Here is a 21,704-nt window from a genome sequence, read left to right as displayed (position 1 = left end):
TCCTGCGCAGCTCTGTGGGCCTCTCCCTGTGCACTCAGGGCGCATTACTCTCCTGGCATCGATGTGTAACAGGCATGAGTGTTGCCAGCTGTGGGCGCTCACCTGAGCTTTTGTGTCCAGAATTTTTATTGGGGCTTTATTACATGGCACAATCGAGTGATTACCCAGGTGGCTAAAGGCAATCTCCAGGTAGACTGATACCATGTGGCCTAAAGCCCCACCCTCGGTTACATGACTGGCCTTTCTGGAGTGGCTAGCCCTCACCCAAAGATTATGCAATGTAGCCAGCCCCCACCCTAAATTACAGTTTTAGACTCTCCAGTCTGACTGAAGGGCCCCAGGCAGTCAGAGATGCCTTTATCAGGGATAACATTCCAGGGGTCAACAGAGTACTTTCCAGCAACCAAGGGCAAAAGCCAGACTTTCCCTTTGGATAAGGCCAGATTTTTTGCTATACGTGGTCACTCAGTGATAAGCAAATCAGACATGGTTTTTGTCCTCAAAAGACCTATAGTCTGAGTTTGAAGTTTGTTGTAATATGAGGGAAAAAGATAAAGACTAGTAAAAAGATTAGGTAACTCTTGGCATTGGAAATTATTTTTCTTCACTGTGGTGAAGTGGGAGTATGCCTAGTACTAAAGAAGAGAAACGAAATTTCACTTTTCACTTTGACTTTTCATGGGGAAGTTTTCTCAACTTTTTGTACCCTCAGTGTTTTCTCATGAAACAGTGAAATGTCCCAATCCCAACAACAACAACAGACAGAATCTTAAAGTCATTATCTCACATTGATTAGAAAATTATTGTGTGTCGGGCACTTGGGGTACACAGCTTTTGCCCTCAGGTAGCTCGTTTCAGAGACAGTTCTTAGCCAGTGAGCGTGAGCACCTCCAAGACCATGTCCCTGGGAGCTTAGCTGCAAGGCGGGCCACCAGCGTGGGCTCCTGAGAGGCCGCACCTTCCCGTGTGAGGCTCTCAGAGAATCTGCCGAGCGCTTCCCTGTGTTGGCATCGACCCTCACCGGCCCTTCAGAGCTTGGTTCGCATTGCACCTGTGCGCTTTGCAGAAGGGCCGTGAGCCCCGGTCGTGTTCTCTTGCAGTGCTTGAGCAACACCGCGCCGCTGACCGACTACTTCCTCAAGGATGAGTACGAGGCTGAAATCAACAGAGACAACCCCCTGGGGATGAAAGGGGAAATTGCAGAGGCCTACGCGGAGCTCATCAAGCAGATGTGGTCTGGAAGGGATGCCCACGTGGCCCCCCGCATGTTCAAAGTAGGTCGATAAGGCTCCCTTTTCCTGTTCTGGGGAGAGTGGTTCCGTGTCGTATGAGGCATTCCTTTACTTGCATTGTGGGATTAAGATAGGATCTGCAACTAAAAACACCACACAGTCAGGCCTTCTTTTCAGTTGTTGAGCCATGCAACCCGCACTCATCTTAAGTGACCTCAGCCCCCATCTCTGGGTTGCAGACACTTGAGGGGTCCTTTGTATAAGGTGGTCACTCAGAATGCTCTCTTCTGTGGTACCAGTTTTTAAGTGGTCAACAGCCTAAGCTAGACCATAAAAATTCAATTTAATTTCCAGTTCTCTTTTGAAGGCTTCTCCCAGGTTCTCTGGGACTGGGGACCTCTACTCCCTGTGGTTTGAGTTGCGCCCCCTCAGTCAGGAATTGGGTTGACATTCTTAGGAAGATTGGGGAGGAGCTGGGCAAACTGCAGGGGACATTGGAGCAGCTCGGCCTTTCCATTGTTGTGAATGGTTTTTCCTGCTGTGGGGGAAGTGCCTTGCCTCATAATTTGAAATCTGAGAAATCCTATTTACCCTGCACCACTGGGTTCAAGGAGCCTTCATGAAGCACATGGTAGGTAAAGATATGCATGTTTCCGATTCAAAGAGGAAAAAATAGCACCTTAGCTCAGTGAGGAAATTGAAATCTTAGATGGTTTATTAAAATTGAAAACATCCTTTTCATCCCCAGGGTCACATTAATTCCTAGGTAACATATGTAAGTTACTATTCACATACTAAGTCATAAAGAGCCTAGAACTGGGTAGAAACATCGGGCTGAGGCTGATGTACATAAACCCTTGGCAGCACTATTCAGGGGCTTAGGGGTGGTGTAGTGCTTCCTCAGTGACGAACAGGTTCTCTGCACCGTCTGGCGCGGTAGCTGCTGATCACTCCAAATGTGGTTAGCGTGAACAAGGAATGGAAATTTTAATTGTATTAGCTTAAATCTAAATAGCCATGTGTAGTTAGTGGCTCTGGTATCGGACGGTACAGGCGTGGAGCGGCAGCTCTGCAGCCTCGGGACGCATCCGGGTCTCTGGGAGGGCTTGCTGAAACTCAGACTGTTGGACCCATCCCCAGAGTTCTGATTTTGCAGGTCTGGGGGCGGGGGCGAGAACGTGCATTTAAAACAAGCTCCCAGGTGATGCTGATGCCCTAGTTGAGGACTACACTGAGGATTGCTGGCATAAATCATTTTAAGACGGACAAGGCAGGTAACATTTGCCAAGTTCTTACAGAGACTGGACCAAAGAAGGAGGCTGGACAGCAGTCATGTCAGCGCCCAGGAGGTGCGGCTGCTCACGGTCCCGTCCTTCGCTCTTCTGTTAGGCTTATGGCCCAGGTTCCAGGTCTGGGCTTATCCTGGCTTTCTGACCCGAGCCTTCTCTCTGGTGAGAACTGCCATTTTCTTTCAGGCCCTTGAGGAATTAATCAGGCTGCTCAACCAAATGTTATTCTTCCTTACTGTCCCAGCTGACTCTGTAGAGCTATATTTTGATGACAGTATCCCATCCGACCTCACTGATTCTATCTTACACCTTCCAATGTGGTTGCTTTTATTGTAGACCCAAGTGGGACGATTTGCCCCTCAGTTTTCTGGCTATCAGCAGCAAGACTCTCAGGAGCTGTTAGCCTTTCTTCTAGACGGGTTGCACGAAGATCTGAACCGAGTGAAGAAGAAGCCCTACCTGGAGCTGAAGGATGCCAGCGGGCGGCCAGATGCGGTACGCTAAGAAGGCTTCTGGGCAGTAGTATTCCAAAGACATTGCCTCCTAGGGGGAGAGAGGCAAAAAATGTCGCCCCTTGCTGTCGTTGATGTGGCCCTGGGTTCTGATGGGAAGATGCATTCCAGGTCAGAAAGGGCCAACTCGGGTGACTCCTAATGTTCCCGCTCTTCATTAAGGGGACTCAGTTTCTCTGGTGTAATTGCATTGGTGAACCAGAGACTGGCCACTCCGAAGACGGTGCGGTGTCTGTATATGGGCTCCTGAGATTATTGCTGCTATCGTTAAATCCATCTATTATTATGAAAATAGTTTGTTATTAATATTATTAGGGCACTTATCTACCTTTTACCTTGATTTTCTGGTCTCTGAAAAGGGAATTTAGTATATAAATTACACTATCACAGTGGGATGATTGATATGAATACTTAAAAGTAGTATTTATATCTTAAAAGAAAAACTATTAGCTAAACTATATTGATATAAATTAAAACCTCACAGAAGGAACTTTGGAGCATGGAAAACCCTGTTGGTGGTAGTCCTTGCCTTGGTCATGTCCATGTACCCATAGTGCTCTCAAGTTCATCTGTCTCCCATCAAGAGACAGACGGATACCTTGCTGCTTTAGATCCTACGTCAATAAGTTGTTAAGCTGGCATGTGGTGTGAGTATGGTACCCTAAGCAGTCCTAGCGCTGGCTGGCCTGGACCAAGTTCTTGGCTGCACAGACTGCCCCACGATCCATCTCAGATTTTGCCGTCAGTCATTCTGGATGCAGGGATAAAGGATGGAGGGGTGTGGAGAATGTCTTATTTATCCTGTCTTTTTTCTTCCAGGTGGTTGCAAAGGAAGCCTGGGAGAATCATCGGTTGAGGAATGACTCTGTGATTGTGGATACATTCCACGGCCTCTTCAAATCTACTTTGGTTTGTCCAGAATGTGCTAAGGTTTCTGTGACGTTTGACCCATTTTGCTATCTAACTCTCCCACTGCCCTTGAAGAAAGATCGTGTTATGGAGGTCTTCTTGGTTCCTGCTGATCCTCACTGCAGGCCCACTCAGGTAAGAGACTTGGTGCCCTGTGGTACTTCTCGTCGTCAGTGGCCTCCAGACCCAGAGTGCTGTTGCTTCCATCTCCTGCACCAGATAGATGCTCTGTCAGCTGCCTGCAAAACCCCTCGGCACTCGCCTGAGTGTGTGTGCCCTTGGCCTCCATCAGATGTTTGTGCAAAACCCGTATCATTCTAGGCCTGTTCTGAAGGTCCTCTGGGCTCCTCTGTCACTTTTTGCCCCTTGCTGCATTCATTCGACTAAAGTAGCCTGGTCGATCTTCTAAGTCGTCCTTGAATCTGAATGTTTTAGAATCAGAAGCCGGGTACTTTCCTTGGCCAGGTTCATGCCTAAATCAGCTAGGCGTGCTTGGCCAGGTCAGAAGGCCAGACGAGAGGCATGACCAGCAGGTCTAAGTGTCTAGCCCTGCAGATGGCTCACTGCATGACTGTCCTGCATTCTCCTTGCCTTAGTTTCTTCATCTCTAAAGAAAGATGACATGTAGGACCTATTGACAATTTATATACTTTTAATTGTTTTTTTTAAATAGCATGGTTAATAAAATACAACAGTGTTTAAAATGGAAAGAATTGGCCCAGCACCTGTGCTGGTGTCCGAATAGAGAAGCAGGTGTGGTGCAGAAGACGTGTCTGTGTGCTGTGCCGGCCGCTCACCTGGGACCTGACCTCACTCACTGTACGCCGCTTCTGGGGGGACACCTCTGCCCTCCAAGATGCCTGCTCTTCTCGGCTCATCTTGTCACCGCTCCCCTCTCTCCTTTGCAGTACCGCGTGATCGTGCCACTGATGGGGGCCATGTCTGACCTGTGCGAGGCTCTCTCCAGGCTGTCCGGCATTGCTGCGGAAAATGTAAGGCGGGTGGTCAGTGGCATTCAGCCAGTTGGGGTCGATTTATAGTCCTTTGGAGTTTATTTTTAACGTTGTAGCCACTTTGAGGGCGTAGTTCTTATTGGCCAGCACGAATGTGATTGTATCTGGATGCCTCAGACCCTATGGCCCTCTCACTGCGAGTGAGACCGTCCCTTCCAACTCCAGGGAACACCATCGGTCCTCCCTCGGGGTCACACCAGCCATCGCCAGAGGGCCAGGAGTAGGGCTGTGCTCTTAGCTTTGCCACCTTTTCTTGCAGCCTCTTGAATAATATGAGAGGCTGGAAGTGTTTTCCGCTCTAAACTCCGAAAGTCTGTGGAGTGACATTGTGATGTTCTTGGTAGAAATCTTACTTTAAAAACAACTGCCATGCCGGGCTTTCTGCTGAACCTGGCCCCGTGTGGGGGTGGGGAACCAAAGACCTCCCCTTGAGTGAGGGCCCATCCTGGCTGCTCCCTCCCCTCCCTGTCCCAGCCCTGGTCAGTGCCTCCCCACTCCCCCTTGCACCCCTGATGGTTTCAGGTGGTCGCGGCGTGTTCAGGATGGCCTGGAGGCTTCCGGGTGTCCTCACCATTCCTGCCACTCAGGGCAGACTGTGTAAACCTGGGTTCAGATATTGCCAGTATTTTTTTTTTTTGCTGACGGCAGCCATGCCGCTCCTTCTAGGGCCTTGGCCCCCGAGCTCCGGAGCTGGTTACACGGTGGTCTGGAGGCAGCGTGCCAGCACTTTTTTAATTTTTTTTTTACGCCTACAGCACCTGGTCTCCCTAGGTGGTCTCCCATCTAAGTACTAACCAGGCCTGACCCTGCTTATCTTCTGAGATCAGACAGGATCGGGCATGTTCAGGGTGACGTGACCATAGACTCCAGCACATTTTTTTAAGTAGTGGCACTCTTAATCCCTTCTGTAACCTTTGCGTTACTGTCGATTCTTAGATGGTGGTCACAGATGTGTATAATCACCGGTTCCACAAAATCTTCCAAATGGATGAAGGGTTAAACCACATCATGCCTCGGGATGACATTTTTGTGTGAGTACCCAGCCGTTTCTGCTGCAGGGCATCAGAGGAAACATTGCAGAGGCTTTGCCTTGTTGGCATGTCCAGAGCAGAGGGTCTGGCAGTCCCTGTGGAGTTGCCCTGGTCTCGGAGTGCAGGAGATTGCAGTTAGGGAGTTGTGGGCAGCCAGCTGCACCCAGCACCTTCTGGCACTTCAGAGCCAGAGGTTCCAGATCACTCTCCTCGGCATGAACACAGCTTCCTGTCAACGGCAGCTGTCCGTTAAGGCCTACTTGGTGGTCCTTCACGTGGTCCTGATGTTAGAAGTGACTTTCTCGGGAAGAGTCACAGCTGCATGAAGGGCCGTGGGAAGGCACGAAGGCATGTCATGCAGGGACAGTCTTGTCCTTTCCTTGTGCCACAGTCAGCAGCCCCTTAGGCAGGTACCATTTTAGAATGACAGAGGGTTGATTTAAAAAGCCCTTTTCAGCTCTTAACACCCCGAAAGCTCTGAGACTCGGTTTTGTCACACCTGTGGGGACAGTACACTCGGACTCCAGCGGCTCCCCTCAGCCCTTCCCATATTCCCATATCGTCTTGTGTCTGGGCCGCTCCCTCCTTGTGACGTTGTATACGTCCCTCATGCAGGTGGAGCGGTTCGAATGTGAACCCTGCCCAGCCACCTCCCGATTTCCTCGCAGTAATTTGCCTCCGCTGGGGAAGGTTTTTAGGGTTTTGTTTGGCTTTTGTCTTTAGCTGAGGACTGCAGTGCACAAAGGCACCTCCTTCCTTTACATTTGGGCGTAGGACTTCTTGGTCACTCTGAAAGGAATAGTTCTTGACCACGCCCAGGATCCTCACTCTGTTCACACTTGCACAGGCTGCCTCCCCACGCACCACCGTCGTCCCTCACTTTACACAGCGCCAAGGCTCCCACCGGGCCGCAGAGCTGGGGCGCGACTGTGTCTGACCCCCTTCAATTCTGGAAACTACATACTTGAGCTGAGAAGGCATCACCCTGTGGGGAGCTTGGGAAACCACCATCAAAAAAGGGAACCTCAGAGGGCTTGAGGACCAACCAACAGGAGAGGAAATTGTTTTAAAGATGGATTGATAAACTGTCTTAAGAAAGCACAGTAGTAGCGTCAAATACTTTTTGAGCATGCGATGCATTGTGCTACTAAGTTATTCAATTCTCGCCACTGCAGCGTAAGTTGGGCGATTGTGCTGTCTGTCTGTCAAGTAAACTGATTCAGAATTTAGGGCGCTTGGCCTGCTCACAGCAGTCAGAAACTAGCAGCGATGGACCTGGAACCCGGGCCAGCCTCACTCCAAGGCCTGGTTCTTGACCTTGATGCTCACCCTAGAGCACACTTTGGACATTTTGTGAGTTTTTCTTAGAACTCTTCTTGCATTTACTACAGTCAAGACTGTTTGCCAGGCATCTGGGGAGGGGTGTGGTGTGTGTGTGTTTGTGATTATAGTTCTCAAAAATTGAATCAGTAAGTTTGTGTCTCCCCCTATAGGAAGAGGGACAGACTACAGTCGGTTGCCAGCAATTTTGGTAACATCTGTTCCAGGATAAAACATCTATAAATCTCCTCAATCCCATGTGTTCACTAAGTAAGACACATTTTTCAAAATCATTGATTTGTATTTAGCAGTTCCTTTGGTTATCTCTGATTTTTTGAAAATTAGATATGATTGTTTTTTACTTCAGTGTTTTTGGACAGAGATGGCAAGCAGTTTTATAAGTTTGCTTCCTCATTTGAAATAAAGAGTTTTTGGCTATTCTAGGTATACATCCTTGTATAGTATTTTGTCTTATTAAAAGGCTGAGAATGCCTTTTTAAAAGTTGAGCTCCTTGGTGGCAGAAAGATGACCTTGGTGGCCGGGCCCCCTATGTGCCTTTGTGTCCGGAGTGGTGGTCTGGATGACAGCCGTCGTCTGCGCTGAGTCTCGGCTGAAGGACCACAGAGTTTGAGGCTGTGGTTGAGGGAAGGAGGGTTGTGTAGGTTCATGTTGTGCTGACAGTGACCCTTCTTGGAACTCCTGATCCAGCTCCTAGAATTGCCTTGAAAATGGTTTCTCTGCCTTTTGTGCTAAAGTATGCTCTGTCCCAATAACCATAGTCCTGGCCACCATGTAAGCTGCAGCTCAGAGCTCTGTCGCTCACAGAGACCTGAACCTAACCGTGCCCTCTTATGTGATTGACACAGGTACGAGGTCTGCAGCACCTCCGCGGATGGCTCGGAATGTGTCACACTTCCGGTCTACTTCAGGGAGAAGAAGTCCAGGCCGTCGAGCACTTCCTCCGGGGCACTGCTGTATGGACAGCCACTGCTGGTTTCTGTCCCCAAGCATAAGCTAACCCTCGAGTCTTTGTACCAGGCTGTTTGTGAGCGTATCAGGTTGGTGGCAGGAATGTGATTTGCTTGTTACATGAAATCAAGAGGGGCCCAGTGATGAATGGTAGTGACGACCCCCCGCCGAGTGCCTGCCGCTGGTAGAAACATGGTGTTGTCAACCCCTGGGAGGGCCAGGCAGGTGCTGGGCTGGGGAGTCTGGCACATCTTCAGCACCATGATGCTGGGCACCTAAGCCTCCTCTGGTCCCCGGAATCACGTCTTTCACACCCGTCAATCACCTGCTTTAGGTAGTGTAGTGCTTTGATGGCATTTATACAAGAATATAATTTTTGAAGTAGTCCAGTATCATTCTGAAGCTTATGATTAATGTTACTGGGAAATACTTTTTTAAGTGATGGTGCCATGTGACATTCATGAAAGACTTGAAACAACTTGGTAGTTAGACATCTGACCTCGGGTTTCTCTCAATTTCTTGAAGTCCTGAGCCATCACATGATTTTAAGCCCTTTTATTTACGTGAATTGCTTTACAGATAGCTAAATGTATAACTTATGGACTACCTCTAGCTAAGTAGTGAAGAAAACGTAAATGTTACAACCGGCAAATGATTTTTTTCTTTCTCTTTTTCAAGCCGCTACATAAAACAGCCGTTGCCCGAAGAGTCCGGCAGCTCGCCCGGGGAGCCGGGGGCCTGCAACGGCTCCGGGGGCAGCTGTGAAGGTGAGCGCTCGCCACACTGTGGGGCTGTGACAGGCCCAGTCCCTCCTGACCTCCCTCTTCTTCCAGAGGTGTCATGCATGCGGGAGAGGGCGGCTCAGAGGCTAGGGTGGGGCGCTGCCCGACTTTGGCACCTTGTGGAGTCTTCTTAGATGTAGCATCTGCACCAGGGAGACATACAGTAAAGACTAGACGAGGGTCAGTTTCTTGTGGAGGAACCGAAGACTTCCACTTAACATTTGTGTTTACTGTAATATTTAAAAGTTGCCCATCTTCCTTACCAAGCTGCCTTCTTAGGTATCGAGTATGAGTTTGATTTTGCTCTTTTTCTCTCGGCCTGATGATGCAGTCCGGAGAGTCAGACTCCATGGGGTGAATGAAGCCCAGTGAACCACCAACTGGCAAGGGGCCTAAATTTAGGACTGGCAGAACTGCTGGCTCCCTTTCTGCCTTGGGGTGACTTGTCACAGAATCACAGTGCCCACTGTGCCTGTCCTATTGGGTGGTGATGAGGGACACCTTTAGGTGCCTCGTAAATGCAAAGGGATAGATATTGTTCTGCACACTCAGGATAAAATCTGGAAGGAAACACTACAGTTAGGTATTAAACTAAAATTTTAACATCAAAGTGGTAGCAAATTGTATACACGTTATTTTTCATTTGTGTGCCAGGAGAAGACGAAGAAGAAATGGAGCATCAGGAGGACGGCAAGGAGCAGCTGTCAGAAACAGAAGGCAGTGGGGAGGACGAGCCGGGGAGTGACCACGGCGAGACCACCCAGAAGAAGGTCGGAGGTCGGCCCTGCGCTAAAAAGCTTTTTACCTTCAGCCTCGTGAACTCCTATGGAACAGCTGACATAAATTCACTGGCAACGGATGGAAAACTACTTAAACTCAACTGTAAGCGCTTTCTCCAACCTTTCAAACCGGGCTTCTTGGGGACTTAACATCTCTTTGAAAATATTTGCTCTCAGTACTTGCTGTATTGGGCTTGCGTGGTCTCCGCGTAGCTCCAGAAACAGACATTTGTGTGATCCTTGGCATAAAGCTCCCTAAAGACCGTTTCAGACACATGCACGCACACACGCACGCACGCCCCCGCCACCACCACCCCCGCGTCCACCCCCACCCGGCTTTTCTCTTTGGTCTTTGATGACTGCAAACGGAAGTGAGAGCTCCCTCTGTTCCCACCATCCTTCACAAACTTTGCTCCAGGTCGATGACTTGTCTGTGGCCCTCCTGGTGGCGGCATTTCCCCAAACTCATTGCACTTATGAGAAGAAATGCAATTTTCTTTCGTTTCTCAAAGATGCACAGGAGATGTGACCCATCTAGGGGATGGACGTGGGGTTTGTAGGCTTTCTGTTTCCTGAGCCGGTAATGGGGCCTGCCCTGCAGGTGCAGAGGGGCAGCCACACAGACGTGCGTTGGCGTGACGGGCACTGAGTGGACGGCGAGCCACCTGCGCGGGGACGGGAGGGGAGCTGCAAAAGCATCTTTTGTGTCTGTTAGCTCCCCCACCCCCATTAGAGAAGAACTTAGCTAGCTAGCTTTCTATATTTTGTTATACCTCTTTAAAAATGTTTTGAGTGACAGCTTTAATGAGATATTTCGGCTCTCCGTGTCTCTCTCCCCCTGTCTCCAGCCCCTCCTCTGTAGTGCATACACTGCAATTTCTAGCTGTCTTCCAGAACGCTAGTCTTTGACTCCTCAACCCTGCGTGCCTCTCTCCTTCCCCCACCCCCACGCCGTGGCCTGGGCAATCCTCCAGGCGGCGAGCTGGGCAGTGTGGCATCCTCGTTCATGTTCTGTTTCTCAGGAATCTCACTCTTGCTCTGCCCAATACCCAGTGTCTGAAAACAGGTGTTTCAAGTGTTTCGTCAGGTTTTCTCATGGTTTAAGGCAGGAGGGTAAATCCGGTCACTGTTATTCGGTCTTGACCTGTACCCTTTCAGAACTCTGTATAGTTAGCTCCTTTGGAGCGTGTCTGTAGCATTGAGGAAATCTTTGCTAAAGGATTTAGGGGTCGAGGGGTTCAGCGTCAGCTGGCCAAAGGCCTAGCATTGCTCTTGGCAGTGGCTGGCGATGGGTGAGCACGTGCTGATGGCGCAGTCGAGTGCGGTCCTTTTCACTCCTGTCGCCTGAAGAGCCTCATTCAGGAATGAGTAACACTTTGGTCCCCCTCCACAGCTCGATCCACACTGGCCATCGACTGGGACAGTGAGACCCGGAGCCTTTATTATGATGAGCAGGAATCTGAGGTAGGCCACGTGGGGTTCTCAGGCAGCGCGCACACTGGTTTCTGCTCTGGATGTGTATTAGGGTCACTCTCAAGTCCACAGTAGCTTAACAAATTACGTTTTAGGCTGAGAATGACAAGCACTTAAGGGTTTTGTCATCGTATGTTCAGGGGCTCCAGAAAGTACATTATACTCCAGTAGTGAGAACTCGGCGCCAGCTGGTACGACGTTGTTTCCCCAGCCGAACTTAGCATTTTGCTCCCCGCAGGCCTACGAGAAGCACGTGAGCATGTTGCAGCCTCAGAAGAAGAAGAAGACGGCCATGGCCCTGAGGGACTGCATCGAGCTCTTCACCACCATGGAGACGCTGGGGGAGCAGGACCCCTGGTAGGCAGCTCGCCCCTCTGGGCAGGGGCACCCACGCAGCCTGGGCTCGGATCTGCTGGGGCCATTGGCGCACGCAAGATCCCTTTGTATTTGGATGTGTTGCCATTTTACATGGCAGACCCTACAACACAGATCTTTGTGTGTAGATTGTTTTTTCCAGACTAGGAAAGCCATCGCCCTGTTTTGGAAGGTGACTTAGAGGCCTCCCTGCCCTGAAGCACTGACATCGAGAGCGGGAAGGGATGTGGCACTGCGGCTCTGCCTCCAGCTGGAGCGCCCGGGCGGCGCTGGCCCCCTGCCTCCCACTGAGTGGAGGTTTCTCTTTTTAGGTACTGTCCCAACTGTAAGAAGCATCAACAGGCCACAAAGAAGTTTGACCTGTGGTCCTTGCCGAAGATCCTGGTGGTCCACCTCAAACGGTTCTCCTACAGTAGATACTGGAGGGATAAGCTGGACACGGTGGTGGAATTCCCAGTCAGGTGGGTCCCTGGGCTGTCGTGTCAGTAAGAAACTGAAAGAATGGCAGGGCATCTGGGCACTGACTGGCTGGGGGTTTGGCCAGCAGAGACGTCGCCGCGTTAGGACGTGTGTTGCTGGGCTCTGGAAGCTTATGCTTCGGCTCATTTCACCTCGCCATCAGCCCACGTTCGGGGAAGACTCCAGCAGAAGTGCCCCCCTAGGCATGGGGTGATGCCGATCATCTGCCACTGCTGCTTCCCTCTCGAGTCCCTTCTGCCACCTGCTCAGACTGATTTTCCCATCTGTTACTGGTCCCAGGGAGCCTGGGCAAAGCGAGACAGCACAGGCATAGTGCTGTTTCTCATTAACGGGGACCAGGCAACCAGAAAGGCGTCTGCCAGGGCAAATCGGATTATTGAGGCCGTGGGTGCGGGTGTAGACCCAGCAAGCTCCTGACCCAGGAATAGGGATGGGACTGGCTTTCTGCTCATGTCCTCTCAGGTCTCATAGTACAGAGTGTAACTGACACAGAAAGTAAGTCAACAAGATGGGAGTTCCTGCACAAACTGCAGTTTTTAAAATGCTTTGGGGGGAGGTGGATAGATAAACACATCTATCCAAGTATAGACGTATCAGTGAGAGAACTTAGGTGGTGGGTATATAAGTATTTGTAGGAAAATTCTTTGAACTTTTATGTGTATTTGAAATTTTCAAAGTAAAACATTGGGAAAAAGTGGTTTCTGGGGACTGTTTTGGTATTTAGCTTAAGTCTTTATGGCACCAGTTGTAATTTCGGTAGTAACAGCCATTTTTGCATGGTCACTGCTGCTCCCTCGTCTGCCCAGAGCCATTTCTCGCCACTTCATCTGGGGTTGGGGTACAGGAAGCTTCTCTTCTTCAGCTTGAACGTGCCCGTGGTCGGAACAAGACCCTGGGCCCCTCAGGTTGCAGTTCGTTCATTCCTTCTGTAGCGGGGTTTGAGTGCCGCCCTGCATTCTGGCCTGTCGCATAAAAGGGGTTGCTGGGTTACACCAGCCTTCCCTGAGTTTACCACATTTAAAGGCGATTTTTGTGTTTTGTGCTCAGAGGTCTGAACATGTCCGAGTTTGTCTGTGACCTGTCAGCAAGGCCTTATGTGTATGACCTCATTGCCGTGTCCAACCATTACGGAGCCATGGGAGTTGGCCACTGTAAGTACCGGCATCTGCTTCCTTCTTGAAGTGTTCTCGGCCAGTCATCTCTCCCCAGCCTCTCCTTGTGTGTCAAACATGGCCCTAAGCATGTCACTCACACAGCGCCACAGGCCGCAGGCTATTTCCATACTGCTGCCCCTTCACTTAAAACAATTTTTTTTATTTTAGTTTTCATATTGTTTAATCTAATTATCCCACCTTTGGGAATCTATCCAAGGGAAATTACTTGACATTGGGAAAAGCTGTATGCACAAGGATATTTACTTATTTATAACAATGGAAAATTGGTAACAGCATTGGTGATCGAGAGTCGGCACTCCTGTCCGTCCCCTTGTTGGAAGAGTTCACAGCCACTGCAAAATGAAATTAATAACGTGAGGGGACGTGCCGGTGATCTGTTACGTGAAAACTACACAAAACGGCATCGTTACAGAAGGTAGTTTCACAACTGTGGTAAAACAAGAAGAGAAACTGGGGGCGCAGGTAGGAGGAGAGACACCAAATGCTGACTGTACTTTTTCCTCCTTGCTCTACCTTAGTTTCCATCATTTCTGTAATGTGTAGGTTTCCTTTTATAGTGAAAAGACCTGGGCCATTTCGTTGCCTGTTCACAGGAAGGTGCTAGTTACGCTGAGGAGCTTCATGTCCTCACATTGCCTCACTGCGCCTGCGCTGTCCAGCCGCCAGTCCAGCGCGCTAGGACCCCAGGAGAGGGCGCCAAGGGAGGTGTCAGTTCATTTACATGCACAGTGGATTTCGGGATTTCCCTCCCCGAGTCTTGCCCTTGTACTGGTGGTGAGCTTTTTCCGTTGGCCCAGCAGTCTGCTCTCCCGCTCTCCCATTCTTACTGTATCACCTCCTGGCTCCCGATGGCGGCTCAGTCTCCAGCCCACGTATCTACGTTCTAGGCCATCAGAAGAAAGGGAAACAAGGGCACAGACGGGCACGACCTTTCCCGTTCAGCAGACCTCCCAGAAGTGCCGCTCAGCCCTCTGCATACATCGCACTGGCCGTAACCTGGTCACATGGCTACATCGAGCTGTAGGAGAGCCTGGAAAATAAAAATTGGGGCTGGCTCTACTGGAGTGGCCGTTAGTGGTCCCTGATCGCATCATATTCTTTAGCACTTTCTCTTCCACAGCTTTTTTCTCCCCAAATTAGCTTCGATACCTGTCTGTGTTCCTGCACGCTACTCAGGTGTACTCAGGTTTAACTGCTCTTTTGGCATGTAAGCGTCATCACTTGGGCAAGTTCCCTGGGCTCCATGTGCTTCAGTTTCCTCATTCACAAGGTGGCTGGTTGTGCGAGGGCCACATCAGGTCTGCAGTTGGAACTCCAAGATTGATGTTAACGCCAAGCACACACATTGGGGACAGGCCCTGGGCGCTGTCTGTCACCTATCCCTTTGTCACTGCCACTTTGTGCAGTAGGGTCCACGGCAAGGAACAGCTCGTCACACAGTGGGTTGAGACCGGAAACCCGATCTCCAGTAGTCTTGTTATTTCTTAGCGTCGGGGCTGAGCAGGAATTGGGCATCGCTGTGGGAATTGCTGTTGTAAACACATCATACTTGGAAACTGTCAGATCAAGACAGGAAGTGCTGGCTGTGCGGAATGCCGGATCAAAGTGAGGCGCTGACTCTGGACTCACAGTTTTAGAGAAAGATGAATTTAAGTCTTCCTGTTCACATCCCCCAGCTCTGCAAACCCAGGTGCCCAATGTGTCTCATGCTGGGGCCACCCCGCATGCTCCAGAGATGGTAAGAGGCAGGAGGAGCCACCTGCCCGGACAGTGGGGGAGTTTGACTTGGTGCGTTCTTTCGAGAACTGTTGTTCTACTTAAATCTTAAATTCTCAGTTCCTTGTGTGGGTCCCCTGGCTCAGGATTATTGCTTCTAGCCACACTGAAAATTGACATGGGATTTTTCTTTGTGTTTAGATTCATTTCCCAAAATTACAGTTTAAAATGATCCCTGACAGCTCCGTTTTTACCCTTTTCAAGCCTTTTTGAGGAGACTTTAAAAGGGGCCAAGTTATCTAGGTTCTTAAGCCATAAGCTGTAAATTACTTTTAGGGTCTTTGTTTTGTTTCGTTTTTTGAAGCTTTGTTGCTTAGTGCAGGCTTGATAAGCCGGCTCGATTAATTCTCTGGTGACCACTGGAGTGCTTTCTTTTGGCAGACACTGCCTATGCGAAGAACAAACTGAATGGGAAGTGGTATTACTTTGATGATAGCAATGTGTCCCTGGCCTCTGAGGACCAGATTGTGGTAAGTAGGCCTTGCTACCTGCTTTTTCCTCTGTCCTTTATGGATTAAAGCTGGGAAGAGTCTCCTGGGCCCGTTGGTTATTTAGTCATCCTGATGTGACAGTGGGAGCTAAGTGTGGTCGAGAAGGAATTGCCTGCCATTTCTTCTTGTACTCCCTTAAATGAGAAGCTTGACTCTCCTCAGGGTTCTGTCACAGGGCATCTGCCTTTTCCAGCTCCCTGGGCAGGGTCGGCATAGGTAGCCTGAGGGGGAAAGGCCTTCAAGGTGGCCTGTGTGTGTGGATGCACAGGACAAGGTGACAGATCCCTGAGAGGGGCATGTTTTGAACAGTGAGAGAGAAGCTGAGAAGAATGGGTGATTTTTTACAACAAGTGAATGGACTTTTCCCCTCTTGTGTTTCAGACAAAGGCAGCTTACGTGCTATTTTACCAGCGTCGAGATGATGATGAGTTTTATAAAACGCCTTCTTCACTCACCAATTTTCCTGGATCCTCGGATAGAGGGACGAGACCAAGCAGCTCACAGCAGGGCATGGGGGATGATGAGGCTTGCAGCATGGACACCAACTGATGCTGCCTCAGTGACCCTGCCACCCCACAGCACCAGTGTCACCCCCCAGGACACCTTTGACCCTCTGAAGACTACTAGTGTTTGGGCTAAAACCCAGATGAGGAAATTCCCTTCTTTTATGAACAGAAGAAAAAAAAAAAAAAAGACCCTGTTTGCTCAGAAGGGTTATGTCAAGAGGCTGAATTATTTTCCTTTTTAAACAGGTGGTGAAAATTATCTGTAAAACCTGTGGAGCCGCAGCGTGGTGGTTGGGCAGGGGGCACACAGTGGCATGTCCGGAGGATTGCCAATAGGAAAGGAGCACACTGTATTTGAATCGTGGGGCCATGAAGACCGCTGCAGGCCACCCCTAGTTCCTGGATTTCTGATTCTGGTGCCATTTCCTGGTCACCCCAGTAATCTGCCCACAGTAAACCAAGCCTCAAGTAAAATTGATGCCCCCTCTCCTTTACTGTGCGCTGAGATGGGTTTATAACTCCCTAAAAATTAGCCACTGAAGCCCATTTGTTTCCCTTTCAGTCATCTGAATTTCCAGCGTTCCCTAATGAAGATACTTGGTGCAGGGGGTCTCTTGCCCCTCAGTCTAGTGTGGAACCTCGCAGGTCTGTTACGTCCCCTGCCATCCTTGGTGAATTGAGACAGCTTGATCGCCTGTGGAGCTTTTGTTAGCTATCACTCGAAAGTTGGCACATAAACAGCTGGGCACGGTGCGTGCGGGCCGCCCCGCCCCCGGCCCCTGGCTTGACCACGGGACGTTCCTGGGATCTTGTCGGGCTTGGGAAGGGCTCCAGGGCTCGCAGACTTGTTAGGAAGTGAGACAGCCGCCCCTCCAGTCCTAGTCCTTTGGTCCGGCTCCCCCGCCCCTGCGGATGTCCTAAAGGTCACCCCGCCCCGCCACCCGTTGTGGTGGGGCCCGAGTCCACGCCTCGCTGCCTCTTCCTGAACTGGGACCCGTTTCCCTTCGGTGTGGGTTTGAAGAACACTGTCCGGGTTTTTTCCTTTGACCTTTAACCTGAGCCGAGGTTGGGGCTGCTGGTCTCGGGCACGCGCGGTCGATCGGGCAGTGACCGTTGGCGGGGGCAGTGGTGTGGTCGCGCTGCCCGGTGAGGACGCGGCTGGCAGCCGGGGGCGCGGCGCGGCCGTGCGGGTTGCGGGGTTGCGGGCCAGGGCGGCCGGAGAAGCGAGAGGCCGCGGGGCGAGCGGGCCGCGGGGGGCGGGGGGCGGGGACGGGCCGGGGGGCGGGGCCGGGCGGCGCTGGGGCTCACGCCGGGTCCGCGATCTCCGGTTCCTGCCGCCTGCACCCGGGAGAATGCCCGGAGTGTGGGGTCCCCTCCTCGATCCCGTAGCATGGATCACGCTCAAGGAAGTCGTGGCAGGTGCCCCGTTTGGGGTGGTCCGCGACTTCGCCGTAACGTTACCGTTCTGTCGCTCTGTACATTTCCACTGTGTTATTACTCAATAAGGACGTGGTCGCTTTTAGGGAAAATGTCTGAAAAACTGAGAAGATGCAGAAAGGAGCTGACCGCAGCCATTGACCGGGCCTTCGAGGGAGTCAGCCATTCCGCGGAGTGCCCGGGCCGGCAGCGGCTGGAGCTGGACTCGGCGCCGCTCTCCTTCCCCGTCGCGCTGCCCGGGCCGCCCTGCCGCAGACACCCGGCCTGCTCCTCCGCCGCCCCTCTGGCTCCCGTCCCCTGTGCTCTTGAGAGCGAGGGCCCCGCCTTTGCACCAAACCAAACCCCAGTGAGTGCAAAGCCACAGGCTTTGTGCCCCCAAAGAAAACCCCTGACCAGCAAGGAAAACGTATTGCTGCATCCCTCCATTTTGGCGCCTGAAAGACCGTTTTGGAGAGCGGCAGGAGATGGGGAGAACTGGAGAAAAGACGGCCTGAGGTGATTCCAATTTGATAGTGTAATAGCTACCGTTAGGGGTACCCGGTTTCTGAAAAAGTTGCCCACGATCCTAATTGAGTCCACGACACCGCTCTTGTCTGCCCTCAGGAGCGCCAAGACTGATTTGGGAGGTTCAGAGACTTCAGAATATGGCCCAGAAAACGTGGGAGTGGGGTGGGGGCTTGGGCGAGGAGTCCCGGATGTCCAGCCGGGCCTGCAAAGCACTTTGTAGTACCCAAAGGAGTAGTGAATGTTAACAAACCCAATTTTTAGTTAACCTTATTTTTTATGTAGCAGAAGCAAACAAAAATCTTAATTCTGATGTCCTTTGCCCATGTTGGGGACAGGGTGAATGGAAGGCTTCATCCTTGCCTCTGTTACCCTCCCCTGCCCAGAACTTTTTTTGACTAAGAGGGTTAAGATCTCCCCCAGACCTTCTCTTCTTCCAGGTAGCTTCAAACTGCCTGGCCCCAAGCACCTTGATTTGGAGCAAGATTAACTATATGGGATTAAACTTCAAGGTCCTGCCATATTGTCTGTCTCGTAGACAAAAAAATAAAGAAGCCATTTAACTGGTTCAATACTTATCCTGGTATTCAGAGACATACAGTCTGTAGTGCTCGTGAGTCATCATAATGATGCTATTAGTCGACTGCACTGATTTAGCAGTTTCCAGTTGTCTCCCGATCACAGCATAAGTGACAATTTAAAGTTCCCAGTACATTTTTTGTCTTTAAGGTTATCTAACGTCAAAATCCCTTTCAATATTTTCTCGAAAGAAGATTTAATTCTGCATCTTTTTCTTTTCACCTGAGGGCTGCAGGAAAGATACGGAGAAAGATCTGAAGGTTGACTCAAACATGCCGCTCAGTAGTTCTAGCCAAGAGGTCACAAAGGATCTGCTTGACATGATCGGTGAGTACAGCGGGCCCATCCGGCCTGTCCCTGGGAGGACAGGCTCTCCACACAGACCCTGAGTTAGCAAGTGTCTTACGAAAGGCCACCCTCTTACTGCTCACCCGTGTACGTGGTAGGTTTGTTTTGCTCGTGGCATGGAGCCCTCAAGTTGCTGACAGCCCAGTGGGGTCATTTCAGAAATGCCTAGTTATAGTGACCCCCGGAGGTGGGGACAGCAGCCCCCAGGACTTGGTGGTTGAGCTCGGATCTGAAGGAAACAGGACAGAGGCAGAGATGGGGGGAGAGTAGTCCAGCTGGGGTGGGTAACGAGATAAAAGAAATGTCAGAAGCCCAAAGCAGTTCCACCACCCAGAGGCCACTGACATAGAGCTGCACCTGTGGTCACACGTTTTCCCAACACACGCATCTGTATGTTCTGTGTGTGAGCTACGCGTTCCCTATTTCCCACCACACGGTGGACAAACAGCTCCCAGGTAAGGGATGTATAGCCTCAGGGGCTGCCTGAAGGTGTTGGCGCCGAAGGGCCTCCAGGGTCTTGGGGATGAAAGCCAGGCCTGCGGAGGGGAGGCCCCCGCCCTAGACCACAAAGCAAGGCCCCTGCCAGCCCACTACTTTAGTGGACTGAGTCTCCTCTGGTAGCCCCCCCCCCCCCCAAGATGAACCAAAGCCATCACCACCTCTGTTCACTGTCTTCTATGGCCCTCGCCAGCTCAGGCACCATTTTGATCTAAAAACTGCACTTTTTCTGCAGTGTGTCTTGTCATGCCTGCGGGTCAGGGAGTTCCCTGAGAGCCAGGACCAGCATCTCTCCGTATCCTATCACTCACACCTTCCTTGGGGACTGGCAGATGGTTGGAGCTCAGTAAATGCCGGAGCCAGAAAGGGGGGCACAAGCCTACCTTAAAATTTAGCTCTTGCTCCCCAGGGCGGGCACACGCAGCTTCTCACAGCCCTGGAAGAGGGGCCCCCCTCTTGTAGGTTTTAACTTGTGCCTGAAACGGCTGTGGAAACCGCTCGCTGGAATTAAAATGCTGAATATTCTTATTTTTAAGACCATACCAGCATCCGAACTATCGAAGAATTGGCTGGAAAACTAGAATTTGAAAACGAGTTGAACCGGGTGTGCGGCCGCGGCGAAGACTCGCCCTTCAGGGAGGGGGCCTGGGCGCTGCTCCTGGATGAGAGCCCGCAGAAGGCCTCGGATGCCGCGGACCCCGGCGGCCTCAGGCGGGCTTTCGACGACCGCAGTGTCATTGAGACGGTTCTGGACCTGGAAGAGGACTACAATCTGATGACCTTTAAATACTAAATTGAGTAAGGACAGTTGCCTTTAGCTTTGATTCTCTACAGCAGGAGGCTGACCTCAAGGCGTCTGTGCGGAGGCCGTCACAGCTGTCGTCGGGGGCCACGTTTTCAAAGGGCTGGCCGAACCCGAATTACCATGCCCTTTCGAACTTACAGGTGTGGCCCTTTTTGAGCTGAGAGTTAGTGTTGTGTTTTTTGTTTGTTTGTTTTGTTTTTTATTCTGTTGCTTTGAAATGTTTCTTGCTATTGATTTTTTTTTTTTTCACTTTTCTTAGCATTTGTTTTCTTGATCGATGTTCAATATACCCAGTGCTCAAGGCGGGTGCGAGCCGTGGGCCTCTGCTGTGTCTCTTGCCGTTCTTTTCCACAAGCCCCCGAAAAAGTACCACGGCCACAAACGGGTGGCTTTGTGGACCAGCCCACCTCAGGGCAGCTCGGCCGGCACGGAGGACCTGCGGTCCAGACGGACCTTGGCCCCAGGCCCCCTGCCAGCCCCGCATGCATCCCTCTCCGTGCACTTTGCATGCAGGGCACCTGTTTCCTGCAGGGCCCCCCACGCCTGTCAGAAGGGCTGGCGGCATCCCCGGTCCCCTCCTGACAGGGCATTCCCAGGAGGGTCCCCGCCACATGTCCCACGCCCCACATCAGACACCTGGGTCCTCACCTGAGGGATGTGGGGCGGGTCACAGGTCCTGCCCATCCACCTTCAGTCCTGAGCCTCGTCCATCCCACTCCAGGCCTGGAGACCCTGGAAGCCACAGGTGGTTCCCAAGGCGGTGACCCTGGCGCGGCAAGATGGGCAGGGAGAGAAGGAGGTGCCAGGCCACTGCCCTCCCGAGGTCAGCATAGCCCCAAAAGCTTAGCACAGCTGGTCCAGCTCCACCCCTGGAAAGAATGTCATCAGAAATTATTTAGACAAATCTCTCAAAATTATGCTGTTCCTTCAGGAAACTTAATAAGCTCTCGGGCAAGGCTTAATGCCTCTCAGACACTGGTCTCAGGGAAGTGCTACCTCCTGGGCTCATAGGGAGGGTGGGGGTGTCTGTAAGGCCCACAGCCCAAGCAAACCAAAGAGCTAGGGCAGGAAGGGTCAGTGCCCAAGGCCTCCCCGTTCCTACCAGGCCATCCTTTAGGCTAGCCAGCAAAGGGCAGTCTGCAGAGCCAGTGACGCCCCTTCCCCACAAGGCCGGTGAGTCCTCTGGGCTTGCAGGTGGAGTTGGCACCCTCACTCCTTAGAGGGGTGAGGCCAGGTGAGGCTAGGCGTCTGCCCACGCCCCGAGAACTAGCCCTAGCACGGTCACCTGCAGGCATAGTCACCACTACTGCCTGACCTGGGGCAGAGAGCAGGACAAGGCTAACCCAAGGCCCCTCCCAGGCCCCCCAACACTTAGTCCCTGCAGGGCGGCACCCTCAGTAAGTGGAGTTGGGTGCAAGTT

The 21,704-nt window shown here is 51.5% G+C and overlaps 2 protein-coding genes and 1 pseudogene across 6 annotated transcripts in view; 2 read left to right on the top strand and 1 right to left on the bottom strand.

Moving 5' to 3' along the window:
• The window catches only part of USP4 (ubiquitin specific peptidase 4), a 34,798-nt gene extending 18,196 nt beyond the window's left edge, over positions 1 to 16,602 (top strand). For 2 of the 5 annotated variants that reach the window (XM_016149924.2, XM_016149925.2), the window contains 14 exons: positions 1,101 to 1,274; positions 2,858 to 3,016; positions 3,853 to 4,077; positions 4,851 to 4,934; positions 5,892 to 5,986; positions 8,174 to 8,365; positions 8,955 to 9,043; positions 9,713 to 9,940; positions 11,231 to 11,301; positions 11,549 to 11,667; positions 11,997 to 12,146; positions 13,213 to 13,316; positions 15,498 to 15,586; positions 15,989 to 16,602. In XM_016149924.2, coding sequence (XP_016005410.1) covers positions 1,101 to 1,274; positions 2,858 to 3,016; positions 3,853 to 4,077; positions 4,851 to 4,934; positions 5,892 to 5,986; positions 8,174 to 8,365; positions 8,955 to 9,043; positions 9,713 to 9,940; positions 11,231 to 11,301; positions 11,549 to 11,667; positions 11,997 to 12,146; positions 13,213 to 13,316; positions 15,498 to 15,586; positions 15,989 to 16,156 — 1,947 coding nt within the window. In that variant the 3' untranslated portion in view covers positions 16,157 to 16,602. Of the gene's footprint in view, positions 1 to 1,100; positions 1,275 to 2,857; positions 3,017 to 3,852; positions 4,078 to 4,850; positions 4,935 to 5,891; positions 5,987 to 7,161; positions 7,457 to 7,479; positions 7,577 to 8,173; positions 8,366 to 8,954; positions 9,044 to 9,712; positions 9,941 to 11,230; positions 11,302 to 11,548; positions 11,668 to 11,996; positions 12,147 to 13,212; positions 13,317 to 15,497; positions 15,587 to 15,988 lie in introns of those variants that run through there. The other 3 variants (XR_004950357.1, XM_036218934.1, XM_036218935.1) reach the window with 3 other exon arrangements.
• Positions 5,702 to 5,820, bottom strand: LOC118602749 (annotated as a pseudogene).
• Positions 16,603 to 17,383: 781 nt separating the features above from the next.
• CUNH3orf62 (chromosome unknown C3orf62 homolog) lies at positions 17,384 to 20,605 on the top strand. Its single transcript, XM_016149926.2, has 3 exons — positions 17,384 to 18,045; positions 18,869 to 18,960; positions 20,016 to 20,605. Exons 1-3 carry the CDS (start codon positions 17,504 to 17,506, stop codon positions 20,270 to 20,272), a joined length of 891 nt encoding a protein of 296 aa, XP_016005412.1. The 5' UTR covers positions 17,384 to 17,503; the 3' UTR covers positions 20,273 to 20,605.
• The last annotated feature ends 1,099 nt before the right edge of the window (positions 20,606 to 21,704 follow it).

The sequence above is a fragment of the Rousettus aegyptiacus genome, unplaced genomic scaffold (genome assembly GCF_014176215.1).
Source record: "Rousettus aegyptiacus isolate mRouAeg1 unplaced genomic scaffold, mRouAeg1.p scaffold_m13_p_4, whole genome shotgun sequence".
Classification (NCBI taxonomy): Eukaryota; Metazoa; Chordata; class Mammalia; order Chiroptera; family Pteropodidae; genus Rousettus; species Rousettus aegyptiacus.
The sequence above is the reverse complement of the archived record's forward strand: the minus strand, read 5'-3'. Positions and strand labels throughout refer to the sequence as shown.